The 18,417-nt window shown below is 43.5% G+C and overlaps 2 protein-coding genes across 2 annotated transcripts in view; one reads left to right on the top strand and one right to left on the bottom strand.

The window, feature by feature from the left end:
* Nucleotides 1–1,053: 1,053 nt before the first annotated feature.
* Nucleotides 1,054–4,855, bottom strand: cUnh19orf67 (chromosome Un C19orf67 homolog; the record flags this gene model as incomplete). The annotated part of the gene is made up of 6 exons (XM_079999525.1): nucleotides 1,054–1,165; nucleotides 1,623–1,763; nucleotides 3,257–3,469; nucleotides 4,020–4,120; nucleotides 4,244–4,388; nucleotides 4,665–4,855. The coding sequence occupies 6 exons, from the start codon at nucleotides 4,853–4,855 to the stop codon at nucleotides 1,054–1,056; spliced, it is 903 nt and encodes a 300-aa protein (XP_079855651.1).
* A 2,698-nt stretch (nucleotides 4,856–7,553) lies between these two features.
* pkn1a (protein kinase N1a) overlaps nucleotides 7,554–18,417 on the top strand; it is a 64,665-nt gene continuing 53,801 nt past the window's right edge. The window contains exon 1 of the mRNA XM_079998472.1: nucleotides 7,554–8,428. Coding sequence (XP_079854598.1) covers nucleotides 8,408–8,428 — 21 coding nt within the window. The 5' untranslated portion in view covers nucleotides 7,554–8,407. The remainder of the gene's footprint in view (nucleotides 8,429–18,417) is intronic.

The raw sequence follows: 18,417 nt of genomic DNA, 5'->3' as shown, positions 1-18,417 counted from the left end.
CAACGCGGAAACACATTATTGGCCAAGCTGGACTTGTTCATTTTTTTGTTTTTTTTTAACAAACCATGAGCATCGTTTGCTAAAAAAGCTAGCGGTTTTTAGAGTACATCCTAAACCCTATAAAAAAAGTACTGTAATGAGCCTGCTCACTGTAATGAAGGGACAGTCCACTGGAATTTAACTGTACTGTAGTGCTGTCTAGAGGCGTGTGAGCCCATTGAAGAGCCATTCATAGGATTTTAAAATGAAGGGTGTAGCTTGTAAATGCTAGTCATTTTATGGTCTGCTTTAAGTAAAATGGTGTAGTCAGTGGATGGTGGGAATCTACATACAACTATGTTCGATGACAAAAAGACAAGCGGACACACAAGTCCGCAAAACCAGTTTTAAGGTCTCATGTCAGCACCGACCTCTCAGCTGTACGCTGCTGTGCTGGATTCCCCCATTTCTGTATATATTTGTAATTTAAAATGAAGCAAGTCCCTTGTATAACACTGAAGTGACTGAAGGATCACGGCAGCTCCTTTTACATATGTAATAATTCCCATGTGTTCTTTGACTTTGTGAAGGCCAAAATCTGTGATTCTGTGTAATTATTTCAATGCGCTCTGTTAATTGACAATAAAATGATTTTTTTTTTGTAAGAACCACTTTTTGTTTTTCTCAAACAGATTGAACAAAATTAACGCTTAAAGTTTTATGAATGTTAAAACACCTCTAAACATTGTTGCAAAGGTAACAGGCTCGGAAAAAATTGATTCTAACAAAATATGTATACATAAAGTGTAAGGCTGGCTGTGGATAACCTGACACAGGTAATACAAATGAACAGACTCAGTGAACACTGGTACAATAAAAGTGTAAAACAATCAATTGAGCAGTGCTGAAGGATGTAATACTTATTTTAAACATATATAAAATTTCACTTAATACTTACATTACACCTGTATAACTATATTTTCTGGTCAGACCTCAGAACCCTGCCCAGCTCTGTGAGAAGGTGCTCAGACTCTTCTACAGCAGGCCGCGTCTTCTTTGTTTAGTTTATTTTTTTTAGGGAAACAGCGCCCCCAGCAGGCTATCTGTGGCACTGCGGACAGACGGCTCCTCGCTGCCCAGACACAGCAGCTTCACATACTTGGCCCGGGGAACCTCACAGAGGATCCTGCGATGTGTAAACAAGACAAAGAATACATCATGTGTTTTGCGGATACTGAGTTTTGTGGGAAAACAAACGCACATAATACTGGATTTACATTGGTAATTTTAGTTTTTCACCACAATTTTGTCCGTAAGTAAATTGTGGCTTCAGGTGATAAAACATTCAATACTCCTGTACTTACATTATTGCAGTCTTATATGCACACACACACACACATATATATATATATTATAACATGTATTTTGTGTAAAGTGGTAAAGTATCTGTAGATTATGTACGGATATTCAGCTTAATACTGGTTGAGGTACTGACCAACACTGATACTGATTTTACTATTTAAACCTATTTGTCGTGAACACTCTTAATTCTTTTGACATTTCCTTTTGCATGCTATATTCTCTCCCGCTGCCTTCACCCCGAGATAATTGTGCAATCTCCTCTAACAATTAAATGACGGTACCAGTCGTAGATGTCCTTCGTCTCGGGGTCCGGGTGCGTCTGGACCCACTGGCCGATGGACCACATCTTCATCCCGTTGCCAACAATGACAAGCTGCCCTTTATCCTCGACGTCGGGAACGTCCTCGCAGCACAGGAAGTAGCTGAGTCACGCACGAACGTACATAAAAAAGAGAAATCAGATGTGAGGGGTTTTAATTCAAAATGGGAAAGCTGCGGGAAGATCTATGAGGATAAGCTTAGGTTAGCTGTACAGTAAACGCCATTTGGTTCATATGGGGAAAAAAAATGTGAAAAATGAATTATCTTCGACAGCAGCCAGAGATTCTACCTGGATCTGCGATTTCAAAATAAAATGCAGTAGAACTTGGCAGTTCATAGTTTGTACGAATCTTCCCAAACTCCTAAAACACTCCAAAAAATAATTGATAATTTACTTTTTCCTAGACTTTCCATACGAACAAGATTTAACATTATTACACTAGTAAATATGTTCAGTATGCATTTCTAGCAAGTGTGATTACATGGCCATGTTTTATTAGCATGTGAGGTAAATTAATGAATTTTTAAAGTCAGGTGTTAAGCTCGCTTCACACCGAATATGATAAACAACAAAAACTAAACTGTCGATTCATTCCTAAAGCTGTGAGTGACACGTTGCTGTGTGGAATTTCCGCATCCGATTGAGGCTCCAGGATGCGTTCAAATTCCTCAGCTCTTACAAGTTTCGGTCTGACCGTACTTCCGGAAGTGACGTGAGTCAAGTTTGTTTTTTTTATTGGAACTGGGCTTTAAACCTTCGGAAATCAGTCACGTATATAAAATTACATTATTAACGTTACCCCTGGAAGTCACAATATTCACTTATCAATAAATCTTAGTCTATATCAGTGCATTGTGTGCATTTTTTTGTTTGCACTTTGCAAACACTATATAAAGCAGGCATTCAAAACCATGTATAGAATAGAAAAATAAGAAAAAATATTTGTAATACCATATAAGCATGTGACGAAGGCCTGTGCTGTATGCTTTAATAAAAAGGAAGTACTAGAGTAAACAACCACATAACCCAGTGATGTAATGTGAGGTCCTCCAGTGTTAACCACAGGTCTGAAATATACTTGTGGTGGTAGTCCACACAAAAGGTCTTGACAGATGAGCATCATTTTTTGCTCTGTGCAGTTCACTCATATGAGCGTGCCAGAAACACACTGCAGGAATCGTAAATGAGATTCATCCGTCACCCATGCCCCCCCCCCCCCCCAAAAAAACCTCTTTGGATCTGGACGATTCACACAAGTCACCCAAATTGACAGGACAAAAAGCGACATTCGCCGAAAAGGGGGTTGTTTGCATCCCTGAAATGGGATGTTTTAAACTCTCGTTCATGGAAACTGGTAAATGTCCAGATGGGCAAACTACTCGCTGTTGTACTGGAAAAAATGAGCCCCTCCTATTTTCCCAGAGATATTTTGTGATGCGAAGCCCAGACGCAGTTCACCCGACAACCACTACGGGGAAGGATCCGACTGTCTGATGCATATTCGGTGTGAAGCCGGCTTTACAGTGTGAGATAAGTAATGGATGAGTGATAATAAACAAATTCCTCTCTGTGTGTCTTTGTTTGAAGCCTCACTACTCTGTGTCTCCAGCCGTCTCTCCCTCCTCCTCCTCCTCCTCCTCCTCTTCGTCGGTTTTCCGCCCATCTCTGAGCCTCGCCACGTTCCAGCGCATGCGCTTGTAGTGGCCGGAGGCGCCGGAAGCCAGGTAGGGCGCCGGCTCGCAGTACCAGAACATGGTGACCCTCACCCTGTCTATCTGACACTGGCCGACGTAGAAGTGAGACAGACTAGCGGGTGGGGGTAGATGGGGGTGGGGGGGGTGGATGTTAGTAGGTGAAGGGGAAAGACCGTGAGAATGATGCAGGGCTGGGCGATATGGAAGAATATATTATGAATTTAATTTTGTATGGTGATTTCAGATGTTTTCCAGACCATGTATGAGGAGAATTTGTAGCTCATATTTACCAGTACGTTAATTTAGTATCTTGATTTGATCACAAGATCATAAAGGATGATATGGATCTATTGCCCAGCCCTGGCAATAATGGCAGTGTGATTGGTGAAGCGGCTAAAATTCGGCAAAATTTTGAAGCATTTGGGGTTTATTCATCCTTAGATCTCAATATTTATAAATCCCAAAATAAAACTATCGTCTTGTGTTATGCTACTGGTGGCTAGAAGCACAAATGTTTGGTTGCACTGGGCACTTCCCAGCTGTCGATGGAATGGCTGGGACTTAGAGGCCTAGCAGCGCTGACAAAAAGCATCTTTGCAGTGCTAAAAGGTGAAGAAGAGCCAAAATAAAGAAACGGATATCACTAGACTGTGTGTGTGTACCTGTCTGTCTGCGTCTCATCCAGAGAGAGGAGTTGGTGGTTGGCGTAGGCCTTCACCAGCTGCTCCAACCTCACACACAGCTGCTGAGAGAAATCTAACAGCTGCCCCCAAACACACACACACACACACATTGGACACAGAGTGCAGGAATACAGCGTCAGACATCATTATATCCTTTAAGTGTCAATCTGAGTCATTCTCTATTTGAAGGGGGAAACACTTGCCCTGGACCGATTGCAAGGGGCCAGCGGGGGCTGCCCGGGCAGTTTGCTCCGGGCTTTGGACTCCAGATAGCTGAAGTAAGGCTTGCATGTGTAAAGGAATGTTCTCACCATGGCACTGAACGGCTCATTTTCCATACCGTCCTCTCTGCAGAAACGAAAAAACATGGACGATACACACCTATGCTCATGCAACGGTCTGGTTCTCATACTGATGTGAACGAATGTCTGCCCTAATGATCAGTGCAAAAATGCCAAAATACTACGATAACCTTACTTGCGCTAAAAAAATCAGCTATACAGATATACTGTATAATTATAAACATGCTTTATTGCTAGAGCCTACTAACCATCAACTTCTACACCAATTCCTGAACAGATATCATTATATTCACTCATTTATAGCAACTAGCTCATTACTTACACATCTTCAATGTGATTCTCTATTTCATTGGCTTTAATTATAAGGAACTGGAGCTGGATTTCAATTCCCCAGAGGTCCCTGTCCACCAGCATGCTGTCGTCCACCAGCATGCTGTCGTCCAGCCGCGGCGGCGTGGGCTCTGTGTTGCAGTGCATGGGATCGCCGCCCGGGGGAGCCAAAGCACAATCCATCGTCTCAGTGCGGCGCCTCGACTCTTACGAGATGACAGTCCCACGGAACACCTCGACGCGCACGCAAAACGTCACAAAACGTCACAAACGTGTAGAACTGTGTTTGTTATTATTATTATTATTGTTATTATTATTATTATTATTATGGCCTAGGGCTGGTTCTGGGTACAAAAAGCTGGCATTCTGGCTGGAAACGATGAATTAGTACAGCCTTGCAATTGTTCGAATTGGCAACACGAGCGAATCTTCCATTCAAAAACAACGACCTTATAAATGATCTGCATTTATATACCAAATAAACGTGTGCATTTATTCATTTATTCGTGTATTATGATCATTAATTTCATTAGTTCTATATTATGCATTCATACTGTGTATTTGTTATACATCCGTCTTGTACTTTCAAAAGTTCATGTCTCGAGTCATCTACTTGCGTGATTTTCCTTAATATGAATCAATTAAGCATATAACAAAAAGCTTATTTCACTTTTTTTATCGTAGTAGTAAAAACAAATACGCTTTCAAATATTTTGCCACCATTTAAATGAATATGGTTTCAATTAACACAACGTGCTAACGTTGGCTAGCTAGCTAGTTCGTTAGTTCGCTAGTTCGTTCGTTAGTTTTCACAGTTTTCACAACATGGTGGGCTAAATATGTATGGTGGACATCGAAACTTACTTATAACCGCCACTTCCCTGTCTCGTTTCTTTACTTTAATATTATATAGATATATATCATATAATTCATACAATATTAGTCTTCCATCGTCCACAAAACGGCGCGCTGCCACGTGAAATGAGACATCTGATTGGTTCAGCCAGAGATAGAGACGGCCAATCACAGGCTCTGTTGTAAAGCAAAACGACGTTTTCGCTTTGACCACGCGCTTTCCTTTTCGATTTCGGACGTTACCAAAAGTCACCGAAAAGCTCGTCCCGCAATAATAATAATATCCATACTCGGCATCTAATTGTTATCCTAGTTCTATTCCATCCGATTTTATAAAATAAAAAAGTTGTTTTTTTTATTCGAGACAAAGCATACCATTGCACTAACTTTTAAACACGTTGCAGCGTGTATTTTTAAGCCTAACTTCAGTTAATAATTCCCCACGTCATATAATAATTCAATAATAGACTATAAAGGGAAAACAAATCCTTCGTGTATTTATGTTTACTTAAAATGGCCAACAGACCAACAAGATCTATTTGATAAGGGCAATATTGGCTACTATAATGGCCAACAGGTGTTTCTGGCACACTCTTACCCACTCCCTGTAAGCAGAATATGCAAATTAAACATGCAAATGAAGCACAATCCAAGCTTTATTTCAAATCTAGTTACAGCACAGCCAAGCAGACCGCCACAGAATAGTGTCCATCTTTATCATCTATCCCTTTGTGCTCGTTTGTCAATTTATATAAACTTAAAATGTCTTGGATAAAGCTGTGTGTTTGACTGTCTTGTATCACCATACACAAGTAATAGTTCAGCAGTTGTTTATAGATTAAACCAGCATGTAAATAAATGATGGCAGAATAATATTGATAATGAAGCAGTGTCGGTTTTTACATTATTATTATAATTCTTTTGGAATTTAATTTCATGTGCACCAACAAAAACAATAGGAAAATGTATTATGTCCTTGTGAGTAAATTGCAGTTGCAGGTTTTGTGTGATCTTTGAGGTACCTTCCACCGAATTGTGTGAATTAAAAACCCAATCATTCTGTCCAGAAAAAAAACAAAAAAAAAACACGAGAGGATGGAACAGAATAACAGGGAGCATATGTAGAAATGTATGTAATGCATCGTGCCATAAAACGGCCATAATGATTTTCACTTGAATTAAAACAAGTGCTCGCACACAAAATTGTCTGTCCTTGTCACTCTCACCACGCTTCACAAGCCACTCTTGTCATACAAAGCAAACAGTATTATAAATAATGTTTTTTTTTTATCATTGCCGTTATTATTAAATAATAATAATAATAATAATAATAATAATAATAATAATAATAATAATAAACTCAACACACTACTGAACTGACGTAATCAACAGTTGATTCATTAAAAAGTTGCAATGGACAATAACCGTCGGTTGGTCACGTGACACATTTTGGGCGCGTCCCCGAGACCTGTACCTATAGTGCATTCAAGTCAACTCGGAAATAAAAAAGTAATGACCGTCAATCACTTCCATTTCCTTCAGCAACGCTTTATATTGCTGTTCAATTCGCCTTCCTCAACGTCTGGTGTCGTTTCGGTTTCGAATTCACTTTACACATTGAATTGACTTGATTTGATGTCGTTTTGTCTCTGGGAAAGATGGTCTAAAAGATGGGGCCCTTCGAGGCAAACGGTCTGGGATTATTGAAGGTTTTTATCTGCTTTATACCTGCTTTGATCTCCGATCGTGGCGGCGACTTCCCAGACGTCGTACTAACCGACAATATGTAAAGAATGGCAGACGGAGACGTTGGTTGTCAGAATATATCTACACGCTGTGGGATACTATTTGATAGGGAGCTATTGCCTATTGAGATATATAAATAAACCGCAACAAATTAACTCGGGGCGTCCGCGTTTCCCCCATCTGAACGTACCGCTCCTGTGAACGCTCGGAGGTCACGAGTCCCGAATTTCCGATTTGCCGGAACGCAGCACGCGGCTCCGCCGAAGTGCAGTCGGCGTCCCCTCCCGTCGGCACCAGCAGCAGCCGCCGCCGCCCTCATGAGCCCCTTTCAAACGGGACTCTTCCAACCGGTTCAATCGTAACGACGCCCGACGGTTTCAACGGGGTTTCCCCCTCCTCTCTCCCCCGCAAGCACGTTCAACGCCGCTCGACCTGAGGGTGGAATTGTTCGGGTCGGGACAAGTCTTTTGTCTGCGACGAAAGGACAAAAAAAAAAAAAAAAAGCAAACAAACAAAAAGCCCAAACGAGAAGGGTTTGACAGGGTCGTTTGATGGACGTGTGAGAGAGAAGACTTCCACGGTTTGTCCCGACCATCTGATGTCCGTCGCGGATGAAGGCATGGCTTGTTTGAACGGCTCCCTCGGTGGCTAGCTGTTGAATCGCATGCGACCGGAGAGTGTCAAGAACAATGACTCGGCTTCTCGGCGGTTTCCATTAACTGGACTTATTCTGGACGGGGGGGGGGGGGAATCTAACGGATACTTGCGAAGGTGAAAGGAGGACCATTGGAAAGCGTTGGCGTTGCGTGGGAGGGCTAACGTCGGTCCGAAGCTCGTCCTCGGGGAGGCTGGGGACCGGTCTCAGTTCGCCAGTTCCAGTTCGCGACCACACAATGCGGAGTTAACCGCCGTGTGCCGTTGTGGCGATGAACCATTTACATCCACTGCCGGTGACCTCCGACTAACAGAGCTGCTTTCGGGCCAACGCTGTGTGTGTGTGTGTGTTGGTTTCAGAATTGGAATTACTCTCAAGAAGAGGACGCTGCGTTGAAGGGACTGACACCACGCGCGGCAGTGAGTTTGAAGCCCCTAAAGAGATAGCGTTCGCCGGTTTGTGGCCCGGCCAGTGCGACCATGGCGAACGACTCCATCCAGGTGAGTTCAACAAGTTGGAATGTGTATGTGCGCAGGCACACGTAGCCCGAATACTCGGGAGCCTCGCGTGTCGCGCCCTGTGGCCGCTCAAAATGTTGGGTTCTCTACGTTACCGCTATTGTACTCTCTTGCACGTGGGGGGGGGGGGGGAAGGATAGTTTGCTTCCTGGTAATAATGTATCACTGGCATCCAGTGGTTCTCAATATGGAGTCCGGTGCCAACCCGGGCGCCCTTCAAGAGGTGGCCTCGGGGTCCCCCAACAAAAATGATGCGAAGTTAAACGTCACCGTGGAGAATGTCCCCCAAAATGACGGTTTGGTCCCGTTTTCACTGTTATTGCCCTAACTATAGTATGGACGTTTGGGACAAAATCATGTCAATACAACAATAAAAATCTTGTCAGATGAGCGTCCCAGAGACAAAATCTTATCTGGGGGCGTCCGAGTGCCTATTGCTGTGAAATTGAGGGGCCTTGATCTGAATCAGTGTCTTGTGGGTCTGTGCTTCGTCACCTTGTTTGCTGTGTGCTGATATTGTCATGTGGGTCTCCAGGGTCAGGTGCTGTAGGTGTTTGTTGTTTTGCTGAAGATGTTGGGGCTTGGAGCTTGTGTACACTGGCACAATAGTGGTGGCTTGCTTTGGATCGCTCTCTCTCACACACACACACACACAGGAAGTACCACAGCCGAATATGTCAGCAGTTGTTCGTCCTGTATTTGCAAGCTGTAGCCTTTAAAAGAGCAGGTGGTAGCAGAAAGGCAGACGAGGCACTGTACAGTGGCAAGAGCTATAGAGAATACAGCCAATGGGTTGACTTAAACCAAATGTGAAAACAGTTGGTGCCTTCTGTAGGTGGTACAGACTGAAGAATAACTGTCAAAAAAAATTATCTCTAGCGGCAGATGTTTTTATGGCTCTGTATGCACCAACGCAGTCTTCCCCGAGGTCCTATATTTACAAATTTTGAGACACGGAAGTAGTCGCAAACTTAAAGGAGAGTCTTACTGGAAAGTAGTCCCAATAAAGTTGCTTTGCAAACAGATGCCTTGGTTAACCTTTTCAGTACACACACATCACACACATGGCCTTATCTTGTCCTGACGTCTGTCGCGGTTTCCCTTTGGATTGCATCAGCAGGTCATGAAAGTTGCCATGTGTTGGTGGTAAAACAAGCCAAAGTCAGTGTTCTATTATGCACCCTGTTTTAATGCAGCGTGTCATCTGACTGCTTTTAAAGGCTTTGTACTGGGTAAGCTTGCCATTTCAACCAACCCTAATACTAGCTTTGGTGCCTTGATGTCCCTGGGGTAAAGTTCACTTACTTAACAGATGTAAAAATCGTCTTCACAACTACACTGTTTGGACATTCCTTACATGGGAAGCAGCCAAAGATGCAGAGACCAAAAGCATTAGAAGATAAATTTTGCCCCATCACCGTGTCTGTTTTTAAGCCAGATGGGCTCAACAGATAATTGGAAGATGGATTTCTGATTCCACTTTTTGGTCAGAGCTTTACAAGGGACTTGTTTCCTAAAATCAAGTACCATGTACAGTATATGTTTGGAGTCTCCAATGGCCCTCATTGTAACATAAGATGAAATGAGACAAAGTGGCAAAAAACAACCTTCACATTTCATCCTTTACATCTGGGTTCTGTCTCTGTGTTGCCCTGGCCCAACACACAGCAGGCAATAGCATAAAAAAGGCCAAACAAAGAAGAGGAGAGTAAAGTGAAGACCAAAGACTTGCTCAATCCTCAAGCCGCTTTCTCTGTCTTTGATCAGTGTCACTTGTGAGACCACTGAAGGGTGAGAAGGAAGCTCTTGTGGTCACTGGTTGGAAAAGACTGAAGACCATTATCTTCATCTCTATCACTGGACCCTTCATACTGGCTTCTCATGCTCTGTTTGACACACACACACACACACACACACACACGTTATTTGTTACTGATGCACACAGCAATGGAAGACTTCACATAAAGAGGCTGACCAGGAACTGTGGGACCTAATCCCTGGCTTGGTACCCTCCTTTCTGCAATAGTGCCAGTTTGTGGTTTGTGGAAGCTCAATTCTGCAACTGACTCTCGCTTAGCAGGGTTTTTCACTGTATGTATGAAAATCTAGAAAAAATGAAACCTAATATTTGCATCTTAACATGGTTGTTGACCTGCAAATTATAGACATTTGTCTTTAAAGGACTGCAAATTTGTAAATGAGCAATTATGCTCTCTGGTTGGTTAGGTGGTTCACTTTCTCTGTAATTTTGTCTGTGCTCTTCTGTTTCTTTGTTGTTGATTTTCCTGGCATCGCCATCAGTCTCTCATCTCCCTCTTTGTATCATGTCTCCTGCTTTGACACAAAAAAGTTGACACAAAACTTAATTTCCAGGTCCAGTATTATGTTGACTTACAATAGTTCACTAGTTTGTTTCTTCATTCATTGTCCTTTAGTTAAAAATGCTGCCGTTTTCACTTTTTTTCCTGTAAATTGTACAATACAGGGGTAGTGGCTCAGGAGGTAGAGCGGGTTGTCAAGTAATCGGAAGATTGCCGGTTTGATACCCAGCTCCTTCTGGTCGTGTGCCGATGTGTCCTTGAGCAAGACACTGAACCCGCTAACTGCTCCCCAGGTGCCGCTCTATGGCAGCCCACTGCTCCTAGATACATCAGTTACTAGGATGAGTAAAATGCAGAGAAATGCATTTCGTTGCCTCAGTACTTGTACTATGTACAGTGACAATTAGTTGAATCTAATCTAATAATACTTGTTTATTATTTGTAAGGCCACCCGAGTATTTCTTGTGTTTTTGAGCTATGCCCTATTTCAAGTTCAAGAGATTATTTGTCACATACATATACATATGGTCATACATATATGCAGTGAAATGTCATGACACCCGGTGATTATTTTTCAATGGAACTCCCTACTGGTGTACATAAATTCCATAGTCACTACATACATTTCAGTAATGTGTTTTTGACAAGTAACTGATTTTAACACAGATGGTTGGTTTTAGGCTCTTGTTAAATCAGTACTTGGTTTAAAGTGAGACATGAGGCGATTCCACACGGCAGGAAGTTTTTCATAGAGCTTTTTTTTTTTTTTTTTTTTTTTTCTTTTGTATGTCGGCACTGCAAGAACTAGGAACAATCGTAGTTCTTAGAACTCCCTTCTTGAGGGACTTTTTTAGCTCCGACTCCAGAGCAGGGACTAAAGGGCACAAGAGGAACCTTCAGTGGAGTAAGTGCACAGTGATTGGTCCAGACGTAAGTCCAAGGTCCCTCGCCCCTGGTGCACTTAGGACAGTCCGACCCAGTCAAGTCTCATCCCTCTGCGGGAACCAGCCCACCTAAACTCAGTGGTAATAAAATAAAATAAAAAAAAATAGCCAATAAAAATGGGGTTGTTTATTGTGGATGTATTTTTTATTAATTGAATGAAACATAAAATCCCTGTGCGGTTTCCCGATGCGTGCCCTTTCCTCACGAAAGTCGTTAAAAACTTTGAAATTACTTGTAGGTCTAATATGAGTGGGGATTCAGCAAATGGATTTATTTCTCGCCTAAATTTCTTCAGAAACAGATTTTAGTTGACTGATGAGGGGAAATAAGTGAAAGTTATGGAGTAAATACAGTATACAGAGATCCAGTGCGGTACGAATTCAACCAGAAAAAAAGCCCTTGAAGGTATTTAGTTCAAGTAAGCTTGAAATAAAACCATTTCTTTACACTCGTTCTGCCTCTTTGTGGACTGAGAAAGTACCTACTACTACTAGCTTTTTGACAAAGTCAAGAACACGCTCTTACATAGACACAGACGCACCCACAGATAGACACACATGCACAGAGCCTGACACACAGTTACTCCCATAAGCCTCACCATGACGTAAGGAAACAGTTATGCACACATCTCATGCTTTTTCTCAGCATTTCCCTCTGGTCCTGTAGTCAAGCAGAATCCTCACTACATTTAGAAAACACTAGAGCGACTGAAGACATAAAAATGTGTGTGTGTGTGTGTGTGTGTGTGTGTGTGTGTGTGTGTGTGTGTGTGTGTGTGTGTGTGTGTGTGTGTGTGTGTGTGTGTGTGTGTGTGTGTGTGTGTGTGTGTGTGCGCTGCTCAATAAAATAAAGGGAACACAATCATTACAATTTAACTCCAAGTCAATCACACTTCTGGGATATCAACCTGTCCAGTCAGGAAGCAACACTGATTGTGAATCCATTTAACCTGCTGTTGTGCAAATGGAACAGACAACAGGTGGAAATGAGAGGCAATGAGCAAGACAACCCCTATAAAGGAATGGTTCCGCAGACCATTTCCCTGTCCTCATCTTTTTTGGCTGATTTTTGGTCACTTTTGCATTTTTGCCAGTGCCCTCACCACTAGAGCATAGCATGAGGCGGGGTCTGCAACCCACAGAAGTTGCTCATGTAGTGCAGCTCATCCAGGATGGCACATCAATGCGCACTGTGCCAAGAAGGTTTGCTGTGTATCCCAGCACAGTGTCAAGAGCATGGAGGAGATACCACGAGACAGGCCAGTACACCAGGAGACGTGGAGGGGGCCGTTGGAGGACAACAACCCAGCAGCAGGACCGCTATCTGTTCCTTTGTGCAAGGAGGAACAGGAGGAGCACTGCCAGAGCCCTCCAAATTGACCTCCAGCAGGCTACTAATGTGCATGTTTCTGCCCAAACTGTCACTGACTCCATGAGGGTGGTCTGAGGGCCCAACGTCCACAAGTGGGGCTTGTGCTCACAGCCCAACACCATGCAACCCGATTGGCATTTGCCAGAGAACACCAGGATTGGCAGATTGGCCATTGGCGCCCTGTGCTCTTTATGGATGAAAGCAGGTTCACACTGAGCACATGTGACAGACGTGGAGAACGTTCTGCTGCCTGCAACATCCTCCAGCATGACCGGTTTGGCTGTGGGTCAGTGATGGTCTGGGGAGGCATATCCTTGGAGGGCCGCACAGACCTCCATGTGCTAGCCAGAGGTACCCTGACTGCCATTAGGTACTGGGATGAGATCCTCAGGACCCATTGTCAAACCTTATGCTGGTGCAGTGGGCCCTGGGTTCCTTCTGATACATGACAATGCTCGGCCTCATGTGGCTGGAGTGTGTCAGCAGTTCCTGCATGACGAAGGCATTGATGCTATGGACTGGCCTGCCCGTTCCCCAGACCTAAATCCAATCGAGCACCTCTGGGACATCATGTCTCGTTCCATCCAGCAACGCCACGTCGCACCACAGACTGTCCAGGAGTTGAGGGATGCCCTGATCCAGGTCTGGGAGAAGATCCCTCAGGAGAACATCCGTCGTCTCATCAGGAGCATGCCCAGATGTTGTGGGGAGTGCATACAGGCATGTGGAGGCCACACACTCTGCTGAGCCTCATTTTGTATTGTCTTGAGGAATTTCCACAGAAGGTGGATCAGCCTGTGATCTGATTTTTCCACTTTTATTTTGAGTATGATTCTGAATCCAGACCTCCATGGGTTAATTATTTTGATTTCGATTGATCATTCTTATGTTATTTTGTTCTCAACGCATTCCAATATGTAATGAATAAAGATTTTCAACTGGAATATTTCATTCATCGAGATCTAGGATGTGTTGTTTAAGTGTTCCCTTTATTTCTTTGAGCAGTGTATATACACATACACACACACACACACACTCTCTCACTCACTCACCAGCCACTTTATTAGGTACACCTGTTCAGTTTTTTGTTAACACAAATAGCTAATCAGCCAATCACATGGCAGCAACTCATTGCATTTAGGCATGTAGACATGGTGAGGATGACTTGCTGAAGTTCAAACCGAGCATCAGAATGGGGAAGAAAGGGAATTTAAGTGACTTTGAACCTGGCATCGTTGTTGGTGCCAGACGGGCTGGTCTGAGTATTTCAGAAACTGCTGCCCTACTGAGATTTTCACGCACTACCATCTCTAGGGATTACAGAGAACGGTCCCAAAAAGAGAAAATATCCAGTGAGTGGCAGTTGTGTGGACGAAAATGCCTTGTTGATGGCAGAGGTCAGAGGAGAATGGGCAGACTGGTTCGAGACGATAGAATGGCAACAGTAACTCAAATAACCACTCGTTACAACCAAGGTATGCAGAATACCATCTCTGAACGCACAACACGTCCAACCTTGAAGCAGATGGGCTACAGCAGCAGAAGACCACACCGGGTGGTCACCAAAAATGGACAATAGAAGATTGGAAAAACGTTGCCTGGTCTGACGAGTCTCGATTTCAGCTGCGACATTCAGATGGTAGGGTCAGAATTTGGCTTAAACAACATTAAAGCATGGATCCATCCTGCCTTGTATCAAGGCTTCAGGCTGGTGGTGGTGGTCTAATGGTGTGGGGGATATTTTCTTGGCACACTTTGGGCCCCTTGGTACCAATTGAGCATGGTTTAAACACCACAGCATACCTGAGTATTGTTGCCGTCTATGTCCGTCCCTTTATGACCACAGTGTACTCATCTTCTGATGGCTACTTCCAGCAGGATAATGCACCATGTCACAAAGCTCAAGTCGTCTCAAACTGGTTTCTTGAACATGAGAATGAGTTCACTGTACTCCAATGGCCTCCACAGTCACTAGATCTCAATCCACTAGAGCACCTTTGTGATGTGGTGGAATGGGAGATTGGCATCATGGATGTGCAGCCAACAAATCTGCAGCAACTGCGTGATGCTATCATCTCACCATGGACCAAAATCTCTGAGGAATGTTTCCAACACCTTGTTGAATCTATGCCACGAAGAATTAAGGCAGTTCTGAAGGCAAAAGGGGGGTCCAACCCGGTACTAGCTTGTACCTAAAAAAGGTGTGTGTGTGTGTGTGTGTGTGTGTGTGTGTGTGTGTGTGTGTGTGTGTGTGTGTGTGTGTGTGTGTGTGTGTGTGTGTGTGTGTGTGTGTGTGTGTGTGTGTGTGTGTGTGTGTGTGTGTGTGTGTGTGTTCAACATTTTTTTTATTTTGATTTGATTATTTCCATTGCATCAACTTGGATTGTATATCAGGGCTCAACACCAAATTGTGAAAGTGGTTGCAAGGCCGGCGACCAGGCATCCACTTGTGGTTGCTGAAACTGAAAATATGGTTGCCATTTTTAGTCACCTTATGTTTTGAGTAATACAAATACTATGCAGTTATACGACAGCATAATAATGAAAATGTGACAAAAGAATGTTCAAAAGCTTTTTAACAGTAACCAGACAAAATTCTTTGTAGTTCGTGTTTTTTCCGATACTGAACAGAATTTGAAACTTCAGAGAGGAAGAAACACAAGTCAAGACAGACAAGAGCTGAGATAACTCTAACTCCTCTGGTCACACTTGGCCTGATCACACTTATGCTATGGACTTTCAAAGTTGTCAGATCGCTGTCTTGTGATTGTGAATCTTGCAGTCTTGTGGTTTGCAGAATACATGAATGATCTGTGACAGGGGGTCAATAGGGATGCCACGGTGAGGAATTTTTCCCACCAGTTAATAAGCTCATGACAATACTGGTGTTAAAGGCAACACCAGACATTTTACAACGGGGGGAGGGAGTTCTCCTCTTCTCTTCTCCCCTCCCATGATAAGTGAAATGACTCCACAGACTGTGCTGTGACTGCTGTGTGCGCTTGAAGTAGCCGTGTGAAAATGAACTAAATGGGTTTTAGTTCTATAATATAAAAAAACGACGGTGGGGGGAATGGGCAAGTAACATAATCGGTGTATGCCCAAACACTCGAAAAAAGTTATGGTGGTAGCCGACAGCTTTCCGAGTTTCCATGAACGCACACATTAGTTAATCGTTAGGCGTCGTTCTCTCGCACAGATAAAAAATAAATAAATAAACAAATAATGCTAAAATGAGTCTGACTGTGTGGAAAATCTGATGTTTTCGCATCACAGATTACGAAGAAAAGCATTAAAAGGTCAACAGGTGCCTGTGTGCACGTGTGCATATGTGAGAAAACACGCATGTAGCGTTCTCGTTGCGACTTTAACTGCAATATTTATCACTAATGCAACAAATGTATTTATTTTTAGGTGCATGTTTTGCTGTTTGCTGTCCCTATTTTTTACATTAGTGGTTGCCAAGGGGCGCCTCGGCAGTCCTTACCGCAGCTGCCCGGGTTCGATTTCGGCACGTGGCCATATGCTGCATGTCATCCTCTCACTCTGTCCCCTTTCTTCCCACACTATCACTGTCTAATAAAGCATGAAAAATGCCAAAAAGTATCTTAAAAAAAAAAAAAAAAAAAAAAAAGTGGTTGCCAAAGGGGCCAACCAGAGGCCATGAAGTGGTTGCCAATTGACTCAATCTGGTTGCCGTGGGCAACTGAGCAACCACGCAACCGTTTCTGTCGAGCCCTGTATGTTGTATGTTGAGATTTGGATTGCAAACGTCGCAAAAAGTCATGTGAAACATGTCAAACATGTTGAAAATAAACATGAAAAGTACGTTACAACGTAAAGATCGTGGCCTCAAACGAGCTCCAGTGCAGCTGTAAGCTAAGCCCTGCTAGGGCCACGGAGGGAGAGGGGGTCGGAGGTGGGGGTGTGATACTCTAAAGGGCATTATGCTGATGATGAGGCTCTTTGGCAGTAGTCGTACAATGGCCTCTATTGTCTGATGCTAGCCAGCCAGATCACATTCACTTCACTGTATGTTCATTTCCCCCTCCGTGCCGCTGGTTGGGACAGTCGGACCACACCCTCCCCAACCAACACCCACTTTATCTGTTAAAGGAGAACTTCACCACAATGTATCGTCTCCCCCAAAATGGAAAATCTAAAAAATAGTAGACTACTCATAAATTTGACTAATTGGAAGCATAGTTGTAGAAAATATAATATTTATATTCTCTCACGCACATTTTCAGAGTACCCGTTGGCCCTGTGAATTCATATTGCATTTAGAAGAATAGTAAAGCATGTTACATGATTGCTAATTGACCTACTTTTAACAAAGTAGAGGCTGATTGGCTCATGCAGGAAGCTGCTTAGAAATTAAAAGGAAATTGACTGGCTTACAAGGCCGCAAAATTTCATTTGTTGAAATCCGTTCTCGATATACACTGTTTTGGCGATGAGTGTATCCCAGAATGCAATTATATATCAGTAAAATTTTACTGCAGGAAGAGCCAGTTCCAACCAAAACTGGCTTCAATTAGCTAAATAGGCTTGCGATGGAGGGCCAGTGTCTATTATAGGTCAGTGCTCATAACTGTTTAAGTCTGAGCCCCACCCACCTCAGGGACTCGAGCACTCCGCCCACATGCTGCATGTGCCACTCCTAGGTGTCACATGCTGCATGTTCCACGCCTCGTTGTCACTGTGAATAATTACTTGATTCAAGTAGGGGGCAGCGTATGCCGCAGCGGACACAGGACCCGGTCCATGAGATTCTGAAAGGCTGGATCCCCGAACAACCAGAACAGAAGTGTCACAAATTGGTAGAACCCCTGCAGAGTGGAGAAATCCAGTTTTCCCTAGACTCTTGCAACAAGGGACTCTACCAGTAACACTTGGTAAAATCCAGTGTTGTAAAAAAAATCTAGCCGTGCCTAAGCACTCAAGAAGTTTGCCGACCCGGGGCTTTGGATATGTATCGAATTTCTCTGCCGCGTTCACCTTTCGGTAGTCAATACAGAAGCGGACCGACCCATCGGGCTTACCTACCAGTGTGATGGGACTACACCAGTCACTTGTAGACTCTCTATCTATCACCCCTCATGTCCACCATGGCCTTCAATTTTGCCTTCATCACTTTGCGTTCATGTACAGGCAGAGGGTACAGCCCAGGAGCGTACTTTCGGCCCAAGGGTCGTCTCTACATGGTGGTGATGTATTTAACTTTTTTGCTGGTGAAAGTTACAGGAGGATATGATTTATAAACACAATCATTGCTAAGTTATCATCATTGACTGTCTTCCATGCTATGTTCAAGGACCTCTGGAGAAACTT

This window comes from Zeus faber (genome assembly GCF_960531495.2).
Source record: "Zeus faber genome assembly, chromosome: 4".
NCBI classification, from domain to species: Eukaryota; Metazoa; Chordata; class Actinopteri; order Zeiformes; family Zeidae; genus Zeus; species Zeus faber.
This window is presented reverse-complemented; position numbering and strand designations above follow the sequence as displayed.